Below are 13,397 nucleotides of genomic sequence, written 5' to 3' on the forward strand. Positions count from 1 at the left end.
GTGACTCACAGGTTGAGAATCCATGCCTTAGGACAACTTGGATGGAAAGAGCGGAGTGCTCCGGGCTACCGACCTGCAGGGCTTGGAAAGCCATACAGCAAGGAAGTGCATAAGTGTAGGACCCTCCAGACAGACAGATGGAACAGCCAAGAAGTCGTTCCTCAAAGAACTCACCACCTTTAACTCCCCACTTAAAAACTCGGTGAGAACCAGGCATGGTCACACACTTCTGTAATCTGAGCCCTTGGGAAATGGAGGCAGGAGGACCATGGCAAGTCTGGGGCCACTGTTGACCACATTATGAGGCCCTGTCTCAAACTAAAAAAGAGTACCTCAGTGGAACTAGTTTTCTTTCTTTTTCTTTCTTTCTTTTTTTTTTTTTAAATTTCACAAAATAGTTCCATTTTCTTATGAGGAGAAATAGTAAATTCTAGGCGGATGAGGGGAGTCCTGTCAGTCATTAAAATACATTTGGAGTTAAAACCATTAAAACGCTAAAAAAAAAACTGTAAGTAGAAAAACAAACAAACGAAAACCAAAACCAAAACCAAACCACCACCACCAACAAACAAAAAAACCGATGATGACTGACTATTGACTAGGCTCAAATAACTATCCAACTTTTTTTTTTTTTTAATTTGAGACAGGGTATCACTATGTAGCCCTGGCTGTCCTGGAACTTGCTATGTAGATCAGGCTAGCCTACAACTCACAGTGATTCTCTTGCTCTGCTTTCCTTCTAGAGTGCTGAGATCAAGGGTGTGGCATCACCACATCCAGTCTGATTTTTTTGTTTTTTGGTTTTTTTTGTTTTGTTCTTGTTTTTTTTTAAAGCAGATACATTTAGCATGTGAAAAATTAACATTATAAATAAGTGGATTGTTCAATAAACCATGTGGGTAGAAAGAGAAACAGAAAAAGCTGTATGCCATGCTATATAGTATGCCTATATTCCAACTGAATTAAAAAGTTAAATATGTAGAAAATTAACCCCTTCAAATAAAGGTGAAAAATCTATGACATTTATTTTATGCCCGAGAATGCTAAAATAGCCAAATGCAGAAGCAAGTGGAAGAGAACATAAAAGAAATCTCAGCAGACTAAACTATGTAAGACTCAAATACTTCTTTGCCAAGAAGAGCGCACAGTGCTGGGTCACTTGCAGCCCAGTTGGTAGGGGGCATGCACTGAGCACTGGACTCACTCCCCAGCACGTCATAAACCAGGCGGGCTCAGTATTTGGGAGGCAGAGGCAGGAGGATTAGAATTCCAAAGTCATTGTTGGCTACAGAGCAAATTTGAGAGCAGGTTGAAATACATAAATCCTGACTAAAATATAAATAAATAAAATCTATAAAAATTAAGTGTAAAAAGAAAATTGAAAAAAAAAACACAAAACAAAAAGGCTTGTCAAAAAATGACATAAAAAAAAATCCACCTCAAATCCTGGTTAGAAAAATGGGAGAAAGGAAATTGACAGATCACAGCAGAAAAAGTACAAAAAGCCAACCAACTTGGAAAAATGTGTCCAGCTGTGCTGGGGATCAAAAAAAATACACATGTGCACAGCTATCAGAAGATGTGGGTCTTGGAACCATGAATCTGCTGAAAACATGGGAGGATGTCTTTGCAAACCTGAAGGATGGGATTAGTCACCGCAATTGCTTCCTGCCTTTTCCATCACACTAAGGACCGCCATCGCCTTGTTCAGAACCACGGACAGCACCCAGAGGAGCCGGGACTGTGCTTCCCATGCCAGAGACGGCCTGTGGCTGCGCCTCCTAGAGGAGAAGATGGGGATAGCACAACCTAGGCGATCTTTGTGGAAAGACAGAATAGTGATTAGATACTCCTTAGGGGAGACAGGCCGTGCCTTGACACCAGGTCAACACCTGACCAGAATTGATAAGTAGAAGCAGACCACAGAATGTCGGTGGAGGGATACATAATTCTCAGACATGCTCAGAGAAGTTCAAGCAATGTTTGCTGCTGAAGCACAAAAAGTGAACCAATAAGTGGCTGGAGACAAATCTGGAGAGGCAGGTGGTGCTGTCTCCCACGCTAATCAGCCCAGGATCTATTCTTCAAGTGATGAGTTCTATAGAGGATGGGCTTAAGATAGCCAGCTGGCGAGAAGACAGGCCAGCAGCTGGAAATAGTGTGACCTTTGGGAAAGCCTGTGTTATGAAGTAGCCTCCCAGTCTTGCTCCACAGGTGCACATACTGCTCCCTCAAAAGGGTTTCCAGAGGAGGACTTCCCTTGGCTGGGCCTAGTGGCATGGTTCAGCGCCAATAATAGTGCCTCCTAGAGGTGGAAATGGGGTCAACACTCCCTACACTTTTCCTTAGTCAAGACAAGCTCCCCTTAGGCATTGCTCTGGAGCTGACTGACCTCAGTGGCTCAAGGAGGGAATGGCCTTGAAGAGGGCACACACACAGGGCAATGGGACAGATCAGCAGTCATTCTCCATCAGTGGTCCTGGAGATGTAGAGAAGGGATACGGGTTGTGGGGGAGAGGGAATGTGGCAGAGGTCAAGTGTAGTTCACATCCCTAGCCCAGGGGTGGATGCACTTGGGGCAAGGTGACAAGCACTACTGTAGACAGGTGGACTTGATTGAGCCTGGGGGACATCCAGGCATAGGCTCCTGGTAGACACTGGCCTCCAGATTGGAGCTCAGGGAAGCTGACACATTGGAGGGTCAGTGTGGGAGAGGTGAACAAGGGAGACACTCAGGTTCACTGGGCGAGCAGCTGGATGAGGAGGCTGTGATTTGAGTCTTCGGGTACCACTAACATATAAAGGGCAGGAGAGAAAAGTGAGTCTACAGCTGAGTGTCGGTAAGTAGAGACATAGGAAAGCAAGAGGTAAGAGTGAAGCAGGGGAGAGACAGATTAACCTGGAAAACACTAAACAAACAGGAGGACCCGAGTTCAACCCCCAGAACTACACAAAAAGCCAGGCGTGGTGATGTGTGCTTGTTATCCCAGTGCTGGAGAGATGAAGGCCGACCCCTGGGGCTCACTGGCCAGCCATCATAGCCTACTTGGTGAGTTCCATGACAGTGAGAGAACACTGTGTTCAAAAATCAAAGTGGATGGCACCCAAGGAATGACACGTGGGGTTGTCTTCTGATCTCCACACACATGTGCACATAAGTGCATGTATTATCTGCGTGCACATGTTCACCCTGCATACATACACAAGAGTGAAGAAAGAGGCAGAGGTGGAGCCCCAGGAGCAAAGAGTTCAGGATGACGTCAAAGTGGAAGGAGCAATCAAGAGGAAGTGTTCAAGGCAGGGGCGTGGCAGGGTTGTGGCAGGGGTGGGGCAGGGGCGTGGCTGGTGAGGCCCGGAGTCTTTTGGAACTAAGACGATGTAGAGAGTAGGAGTAGGAGGGTTGGGAAACTGAGATGCCTCCAGAGCCCTCTCCTCTAGGCAGAGGGAACAGAAGTGAGGGAGACCTCGAGGCAGAGAGGGACTGAATGACAGAGCCAGTGTTGGAGGAGGTAGGGAAGAGTGACTCAGGTGTGGGATGAAGGACTGTAGTGACTATGTATTATTTTTTTCTTTGGGGACACTGCATCACTATGTAGCTCAGGCTGGCCTCAGACCTTAATCCTCCCAGTAAACGAGTTACAGGTGTGCACTCCCATACCTGGCTATGAGCATATATAAATTTGTAATAAAAGCACAATGTATTTTATAACTAAATTTAAATTTTAGAAATACAAAAATTCACAGCTATAAACACTCACATTTACTAAAAACAAAACACAAGAACTAACTATCATAAGGTATTTATGTTTTTTTTAATATAAATATACTCCAAATACCTTACCGGGAGACAGACGGCAGTAGGCACTAAACTTAAAAAATATCATGGAGAAATGACTTGATTTTTCTTACTAACTGGTAAAAGACTACTGCAACTCTAGTTCAGCAGGGAGATGTCTTAGTCCAGCCCACAGAAAACAGGCAGGGACTCAGTTTAGGAACTAAAATGGTCTCTTCTAAACATCAGGGTTGCTATGGAAACTTGCAGTGTTACATTGAGAATGTGCATTTTTAATACTTCACAAATGTTCATTTAAGTTCAGTAATAAATTTATGAAAAGGAGCATCATTGCTCTTTTACAAACACAGAGTGAACACTGAACATGTGCCCACTGTGTGTGTGTGTGTGTGTGTGTGTGTGTGTGTGTGTGTGTATGTGTGTGTGGTGTATGCACATAAGCAAGTGTGTGTGTAGACTACAAGGTCAATGTCAGGTGTGCTCCTCAGTTGCACTCCACCTTACTTTGAGACAGGGTCTCTCCCTGAACCTGGAGCTCACCGGCTGGCCTCCCTAGCTCCTGCATCAAGTTTTAATTAGCTCCCTGATTCCAACAAGCTGTTCCAACCGAGTCAGGAGAGAAACAAACAGCACACGTACATCAATAATGCCAAAATGAACTGGCAAACAGATGTAGAACTGATCGATATCTACAGAGCTACAATCGGGTACAGCTTACCTTCTACAACATAAAATCTACTTGCACCCATTTGCAGTTTTTATAGATGTGAATTATTGGAATTGCAGCAACTTTTCTAGAATTTACAGAGGTGTAGGATGGCCCGAAGAGCTGCCTCTGTGAAATCAGACAACCCAAAGAGGTGCCTGCGGAGAGCTGCATTTATTTGCATCTTTGGTCCACTTCAGAGCTTTTCAAGTTCTTTTTCTGACAGCTCCCTTTAACCATGACCCCACAGACACATCGTTCTTGGCTACAGTCAGTACAGAATTTAGAGAGTGAGAAAAATGCTTTTCATTTTACAACCAAATTTGAATGCTATCTAAAGGTCTGGGATATTCAGCTACCAGGAGGCCCTGCACCAGCTCTATAGAGAGACCCTTCCTGCTTGGATCCCCAACCCTGCTACTGGAACCAGTGCCCCGCCTACCTCAGCTTACTAGGTGGGTACCCTGAACCAGCGTGATGGCACTGCCAATCCTGTCTATGCCCCCAGCTCACTGGGAGGCACCTGTGGACAAGAGAACCATCAAACTTCACAGCAAGAGAAACCTAGTATGCCTACAGGGGCCAGACATTCTCCACACTCTGCCACGGTGGTCTATACATCTTTGAGAAAGCCCTTCTGTAATGGCAAGAGTATGCTGAAGGCAAGCATTAGGAAGGCCTGCCTCAGCCACTGAGCTGCATCTGCCTGGTTCCTACTGGATCTAGGGCTTTCAGGAGAACAGCAGCCCTGTCAGCCTGCTAGGAGGAGCTGGCGGCAGCTGCTCCCCCAAGTAGCTGGCATGTTGGGTGGCTGGGTTATTTAGCACTGTCCACTTCTTAGTGCTGAGTGTGGGCCAAATACAATCTCTATTTCAGTATGCCTGCTGCTAAGCGGTTCTCTCTGGCTGTAATTAGCTGCATGTTCAGCTGCTTCTTAACTGCACTCATTCCTAATAAAAATAAAAAGCTCATCACGGGTCCAGATGACAGAGGCAATCCTCTGATTTGCTGTGATAGGAAGGCACACGACCAACCAACTGGTAGCAACACATGCTGCTTCCATTGAGGCCACAGACTTATCTTGCATGGTTGAAGGCATGCAGCGACTGTCTTACCCTCTCAGCACTTGGCAGGCTGAAGGGCTGACCCAACTGGGTCCAGTTGAGAGGGTCAACAGAGTAATGAGGGACCAGCCAGTGCCATTCTTTGGCACTTTCTTAACAAACAGAAGTACTTGAAAAATACCTGCAAACTTGTCTAGTGTGTGCTCTTGGTGACCATTGGTCAAGGGTAGTGACAGACAGGGGCTGGCAAGGTGACTGGGTGATGGGGGGCTTATCTAGCATGAAGTAGATACTGGGTTTGACTGAAGAATCTCAACACACAAGAAACAAAAATAAATAGTGCTATATGGACCCTAACACATACATATATATTGTGTGCATGTGTGTAGATGCACATATGTACATGTATATGTGGAGACAGAGGTCAATATCAGGCATCATTTTCCAGTTGCCCACATTTATTTTTCCAGACAAGATTTCTCACTGGGACCTGGCTTGTCTCCACTAGCTGACCAGTGAACACATGGGACCCAGCTGTCTCCACTTCTCCAGCACCAGGATTATAAGGCTGCACCGCTCTCAGATTGCTATTGTATATTCCGGGGGGTCACAGGTCTTCAGGTTTGTGCATCAGGTTCTTTACCAACCAAGCCTTGAGCACAGATGTATCTGACCACTTCCTTGTGTCTGGAGTTGAGGCTGGTCACTCTATGTCTGTGTTCCAGCACACAACAGACTGCCCAGTGAAGAGCAGATGTCAATCAACATGGATGGAAGGATGCTTGCATAAAAAAGCTTGCTTCAGATGATGCTTGAGACGGTATGCTTGACTGGAAAAATAAGTCTTGCTGTCAGTTGGGAAATGGCTTGTGTGGTATTTTGAATCAGTGCCCCTTTTGGTGTCAATTAGGGAAGGCAGAACACTTCCCTGATGGAAGGCTGCCCAGAATGTCATGTTATGTAGCACTTTCCTCTCAACTGAGATATCCCATGCTGGAGGGAGGCTCCTGAGGACTGAGGAAACAAACAAGTGGAAGGTCTCAGGAAGTTCCTGAAACTTAGCAGATGCACAAGTCTCCTACTTCCCCAAAGTTATAGAAGCACTGAAAATGGCTTAGGGGAGGAGACTCTGACCTGTGGAGCTGCCTGGAAGTCGTGTAGAGAGCTCCAGGGCTCCAGCTTTTATGAGTCATCACCCACAATGGGATGGGTTTTGATGATGTGGCTGCATTTGAGTGGTCCCTGCTCCTATAAGTAACCCCATATTCCTGTGGGTGACCCCCAAACACTCACTGGTCTTGGTATTGTTACTGTGATCTGTGGTTTTCTATTTGGTGAGTGGGTGTCTGCTCACATTCCCCAGGGATAGCGTCATGCAGCAGTCCATCCTGGTGGCTCTGCCACAGATTCATGTTACCTCATCTGCTGAGTAGCTACTAAACTCTAGGGACAGGAACACAAAGGAGAGAGAACACGGCTCTTTGTCTCCAGGAGACGGATGCCCGCGGGGAGCTGTCGTTATGGTGGATATCTGTCAACTTCTGATGACAAGAGCTCTGTTCCTGTCACATTCTCTCTACATATATTCTTGTCAAAGGCCATGCAGCCATGACATCCTCAGGAAAACCTTGTCCTGTGAAAGGTTATTTTAATAAATAATGCCGGTATGTCCCTCTCTGGCTGGGGATTAAACGGAGACACTGTTGTCATGCAGCCTGGTCCTAGTGTGGCTTTCTCTATGGAAGGAAGCTAGGTCAGAGGTCAAGGAGAGAGAAAGACCTGACTACAGTACCTCCCTTTGAGTTGTGTCCAAGCCTGCTGTTGTGGCTGAGGTGGATCTCTGTGAGTTCGAGGCCAGCCTGGTCTACAGAGTGAGTTTCAGGACATTCAGGGCTACACAGAGAAACCCTGTCTCGTAAAGCCAAAAAAAAGAAAAAACAAATTCCACCTCAGGCAGCAGTGTCTGCTGTGAGTGTGGCCAGCACAGAGACGACGCTCTTTTCTATAGCGGCATCTCGAAGAAGAATGGTAACAGAGCCAGGAAGCAGGCTTGGGGCCTGAATGTATGTGACCCTGGGTGGAGCTCATTCCTCTCTGGGAATCTTAAAGACTGTTAACTTTTACAGTAAAGATACTGACTGCCCTGTGCTGCATCCCTTCCAGCTAGAGTTCCATTTTAACAATTGCAATCCTGTTAAGTGCCCCATAGGATACCCCCGTGACCTTATTTAGTCCTCAGTGACCCTGTGGCAGCATCAAACCCCACCAAAATGGTGTTTCATGAGTATTATATAGGTTAGGAGGGCCGACTCTTCTTTGAGAAGTCCATACCCATCTTTCTTCCCAAGCACCGCACTTTCTCCTAATCCTCCTGCCTGAAATCTGTATTGAAATGTGTTTGAATACACTCAGACTCGGTTCCTCACTGACTCACCCTGAAACTCTTTTCTGTGGTGAAGTCAGAAATCCCACTTTATTTAAGTTGAGGTCCCTAAAAGATGAAAGGGAACACTCCTCAGATTGCCCAGGACCACAGTGTGTGGCTGTACCTCCGTCCTTGACACAGCTGACTGCCCCCCCCCATCCCTGGTGTGTGTCATTAAGGAAATGACGCACTGGCATATTAGAGGGGCTCAGAAACGGGCAGGCAGGCAAAGGCATGGAGATAGTGGAGGGAGGACAGCCAGGCTGGAGGAAGCCAGGGTTGCTTAAGGAAGTGGCTTGGAGGCAGGAAGGAAGCCACAGGGCTACTCCCTGCTCAGCATCACCTCTACATCTGAGAACAATATGATGGAGACCTTCATATTCTGCTTTGTAAAGACACACCGCTGCTCCACACCATAGGAAGGAATCAGCACTCATGTGTTACCATGGCTTATCCTGGGTTAACCCCACCCAGGAGCCCTGGAGGAATACAAGGATGCCTAGAGCAGGCTCTAACTAGACTCAGTGATTCATGAGTGCCCGAGTCCAGACATGCAGAGAGAAGGAAGAGGGCCAGGGTTGAAAGGAGGCACACAGACACCATAAGTCTCGGAAACCTGCTGACCTCCTGAGGAGATAAACAGTTCTGAGATGATTGACTGCCTGCCCCTCCCCTCCCCTCCCCCTCCCGCTCCCCCATAGGCCCCGTCACTGGAGATGAGATGTAGACAGATATGTAGGATGCTAACCACTGTCCTCTCAGATGGCTGGCTCTCTAAACAAGGTGCAGTTCTAAAGGTTCAGTTCCTGTCTCACTCATGCATGGGCTTCTGCAAGTGACAGGTAGCAAGCAGTCCCGAACTCCAGTTATAAAACCTCCCAAGATGCAAAGGCCTGCTATTGTCCACTCTGAAGTCAGCTCCAGAAGACACTGTTACCCCTTTTCCAGTGTCCCAGGGATCACACTGTCCCCTAGGGCCTCTGAGGCAGTCTCGTGGACTCAAGCCCAGGCCCTCTAAGAGCCCATTAGGATGCCTCCTCTTCCCAGCTGTTACCCTTCCCTATTCTTCACATTCCAGCTTGCTTTTGCTCTGCTATCTGTGAAGTAGGGTCACCTGTCTCTGTTTGCCGTGGGTCAGTGGGAAGGACATGTCATTACGAAAGCATGAAGAAATCTGATGTTTGGGTCTGGGGTGGGGGTGGGGTGGCTCTGTTAGTAAGAACACTTGCTGTGCAAGCCTGAGGACCTGAGTTCAGATCCCCAGCACTCATGTAAAAAGTCCAGTTAAAACCCTAGTGCTGTGGCAGGCAGGGACTGGGGATCACTGGGGCTTGCTGGCCTCCAGGCTAGCTCCAGGTGCAGGGAGAGACCCTGCCTCAAGGGAATAAGTTGGAGAGTGACAGAGCAGGATACCCGACATCCTCCTCTGGCCTCCGAGCTTACACAGGCTCACCCTCATACCTCATAACTCTCTCTCTCTCTCTCTCTCTCTCTCTCTCTCTCTCTCTCTCTCACACACACACACACACACACACACACACACACACACACACACACATCTAGTTTCTGTTTTGGACCAACAGTTTGTTTTGCTACTTACTGTTTTCAGACAGTTGCACAATGTAGTAAAGGACTGGGCTGTTTCCATCAAAGGGCCGGACCCACGACAGCGTCACTGAGTGGCTGCGCTCAGGACTCAAGCTGGCCATGAGGTTTTGAGGTGGGTGAGGCAGCTCACTGGAGGAAAGGAAGGAAAAAGAACAAGAGGAAAGTGAAGTCAGACTGATAGGTCATCTGATGCCCACGTTGGAGGGAGCTGATATGTGCTGTTCTGGAATGAGAATGAGCTGTTCTCTCTGTGGTCCCCAAAGGAGCAAACGAAGACCAGCTCCACCCCTTGTGGTGTAACTTGAACATAATTTGATGTATTATGATAGTTTTAATTGTCAACTTGATATAACCTCTGATCACGGGAGAAGAAAGTCTCCATGAGGGACTGTCTAGACCATGTTGGCCCATGGGTGTGTCTATAGGGGACTGTCTTGATTGTCTCAGTTGGTGTGAGCAGATCCAGCCCACTGTGGGCAGCACCATTCCCTGAGTTTGGGTCCTGGACTGTGTATGAGTAGAGAAAGGTAGCTGACTAAGCACAGCATTCTTTTGTCTCTGCTGACTGTGGATGTGATACAATGAGCTGCTTCAACTTCCTGCCCCCTCAGCATCTCCATGGTAATGGACCACAATCTAGAATTGTGAGCTAAAATAAATCCTTCCACCCCAAGCTGCTTTCTGTCGAGGTATTATCACAGCCATGGAAAGGAAACCAGAATAGATGTCTCCTTTAATTGCTCTACACTTTATATTTTGAGGCGGGACCTCTCACTGGCCAGTGAACTCTAGGGATCCTCCTGTTTCTTCCTCCCCAGGGCTGGAATTCTAGGTGTGCAGCATTGCACCTAGTTTTTCACATAGGTACTGGAGACTAAGCTCTTGAACTCACGCCCTTGTGCAGCAAGCCCTTTATCTGCTGAGCCATACCCTCGGCCCCTGCATTATAACACTTATGAGACATACTGTGGTCAATGATTTGTCTATGCATCTAGAAGCTGGTCATGTAAACCTGGCGAGGACTATGAAGAGGAAAGTATGGCACCGAGGATCTGCCAGTGTGTGGGTTGCCGCACTCACCTGTTTGGAGTTTGGGGGAGATGCCTGTATGCCTTCAAGGACAAATGGACTGCCTCAATTATTGACAGCATGAGGTTATACTGTCGTTCTGTCTTCTGGAGGGTACTAGAGAGTTTGGGCCAAGCATGTAAGAGTAAATGTGGTGATAAAGTCAACTAGAAGCCAGTGGAGATGGTAAAAAACACATGGGCAAGGCCATAAAATGGAGGTGCAGTTCTCACGTCCAAGTTTCAAAAAGGAGTCACTAATTTAAGGAAGTCTTTACTGGTGACAGAACAATGTCTATCTGAACTCTCCAGGCTGTGTAAGTTAGGTTCAGTCTTAGGTTATTAATTATTTCATTCATTCATTGGCTGAGTCTTGATAGCCCTGGCTAGTCTGGAACTTACTATGTTTGCTACACTGACCTTAAACTTGCTACGATTCTCTAACATCTGATCCAAAAGTGATGGGATCTCAGGCATGCACTACCATGCCCCACCCTATACTTCATTGCATGTGTGCTCATGTACATGTGTTTTCATGTATATGTGTGTTTGTATGTGTGTTCATGTGCATGTGTGTGCACTTGTATGTGGAGTCACGGGTGGATGTCTGGTGTCTTCCTTGATCACTCTTCACGTTTCTTTTTTGAGTCAGGGTCTCTCCTGAATCCAGAGTTCACAGATTTGGCAGGAGTGGCTGGCCAGCAAGCCCCCAAATGTCCCCATTTCCCCAGTGTTGGGGTTACAGGTGTACACTGCCATACTCAAATAGATTCTTTTCTCATACAATATCTCCTGGTTACAGTTTCCCCTCCCTCTCCTCCTCTCAGTCCCCCACTCCAATCTGAACACACTCAGCCATTTACGTGGTCACCGGGGATCCAAACTCAGGTCCTCATGCTTGCACAGCAAACACTTTACTAACGGAGTCCTCTTCCCAGCCCTCTACCTAACTCTTTTCATTTCAAAATGTACGTGTGGGCTGAGGGTTAGAACTCATGTGAGAACACTTTCCTGGCATGCATGAGGCCCAGGAAGAAACGCAACTATTCTAGCTCAAAAACTGATGAAGCTGTTTGCACTCAGCTGCATAAGGGTGCAGCTCCCTCACCCATGCAGCCACTTACAGGCAAACTTATGAATCATGTTACAGATTAGCACTAAAAAGCAGACTCTTGAGCACCATCTGTTATCTTGTGTTCCCCTAAACTGTGGATCAAGTTTAAACTCAGAGAAGAAGCTACTGTTTCCATTTGAGTTATCTGATAACCAAACTCCATTAGACACCAATAGACACTCTTCAAACAAACAAGGCCAGGATGGAAATATCCATTCTTCCATTTCTTTTTGTTTCCCCCAAGGTATTATTGGTTTGGTCTGAAACAAGACCAAAGTTGTTGAATGGCCCTAAATAGAAACAAACTATTTGTTACTTTTCTCTAAATAGAAACAAACTACTTGTTCCTTTTCTCTAAATAGAAACAAACTATTTGTTCCTTTTCTCCACTACTGTGACAAGGTGTCTGACAAAGACCACTTGAGTGGGGAAGGGTGACCTTGGCTCACAGCTAAGGCTTCTGTCCATCACAGCAGGGAAGGCATGGTGGCAGGAATGTGCTGCTCACATGGCATCCACAGTCCGGAAGCAGAAAGAGATGAATGCTCTGCTTTGCTCGATTTATCCTTCTATTCAGTCCAGGGCTCTGGTCCATGGGATGATGCTGCCCACACCCAGGGTGAGTCTTTGCATCTCTGTTAACCTAATCTAGAAACTCACTCACAGAGATGCCCAGAGGTGTATCTCCTAGGTGACTCTCCAGTATGTAAAGTTGATACGATTGGTTTTTACATGAACCAAGAATAAACTTGAGTAAAAATATCGAGATAAAACTGTTAATAGTTTTTCTGGTCTGGGATGGAGCTTCTAAACCCTTGGGATATTCAGAGGGATGGGGCTGTCTTAGTCACTCCTGTGGGCCTCTGATACCATAGGTGAGTGACTGGTTATGAGGTCACTCAGCTGGGCCCTATGTGGGTCCAGGACAAGAGACGAGCCATGGGATTGGAGGTTGGCATGTCAGCTCAATCTCTGGCTTCTGTGGGATGGAAGGAGGCTGGAGACATTTAATAATGTGCCAACCATTCAGTCAATCAGGAAACTTCTGTTGGGTATGGGTCCGTGGAGCTTCCCTGGCAGGTGTCATGAGGTAAGATGTGAAAGTGAGAAGGGGGATGTGGAACTGACCAGGTCATGCCCCACATGTCACATGCAAGCATGTCTGCCTGCACCCAGAGCATATGCATAGCCTTACACTACAGCCATCCCATACACGCAGATTTAGATACTTCCCAACTCTCCAGTTCCTCACTGGTCTGGTCATAGTTGTTTTCTCCTTTGTAAAAAACTGTAATCAAAACCACAGCTCTGTGTAGAGACTTTGCAGCTGAGGGTGCAGGGGAAGCCCTAGCCAGTCAGTTTGGTAGGTGGAATGGAAGTCCCCTAGAGCCCAGCTTCTGCCCAAGGCATGGAGCTGTCCTGAAGTCTATGTCCATGACTTGTGAGGTCTGTGCTAATTTCAATTAATTAGTGTCTGAATTCCACTGCAAAGACGTCTCCGATAATAGAAGTTGGTCTGACACAACAAACATGAACTTGAAAACTAGCAAGGGTGGCCAGTGCTCTGGGTCATTGTGTGGATACACAACAGCTCCCAACAGCAGAAGAATATGCACA

The 13,397-nt window shown here is 46.9% G+C and overlaps 1 protein-coding gene across 2 annotated transcripts in view; it reads right to left on the minus strand.

Moving 5' to 3' along the window:
- Positions 1-13,397, minus strand: part of Sdk1 (sidekick cell adhesion molecule 1) — a 970,126-nt gene that overhangs the window by 240,628 nt on the left and 716,101 nt on the right. For both annotated transcript variants that reach the window (XM_052754191.1, XM_052754192.1), the window contains one exon: positions 9,592-9,728. In XM_052754191.1, the coding sequence (XP_052610151.1) occupies positions 9,592-9,728 (137 nt within the window). The remainder of the gene's footprint in view (positions 1-9,591; positions 9,729-13,397) is intronic.

This window comes from Peromyscus californicus, unplaced genomic scaffold (genome assembly GCF_007827085.1).
Source record: "Peromyscus californicus insignis strain IS unplaced genomic scaffold, ASM782708v3 Scaffold_2__1_contigs__length_46816999, whole genome shotgun sequence".
In the NCBI taxonomy this organism is placed as follows: Eukaryota; Metazoa; Chordata; class Mammalia; order Rodentia; family Cricetidae; genus Peromyscus; species Peromyscus californicus.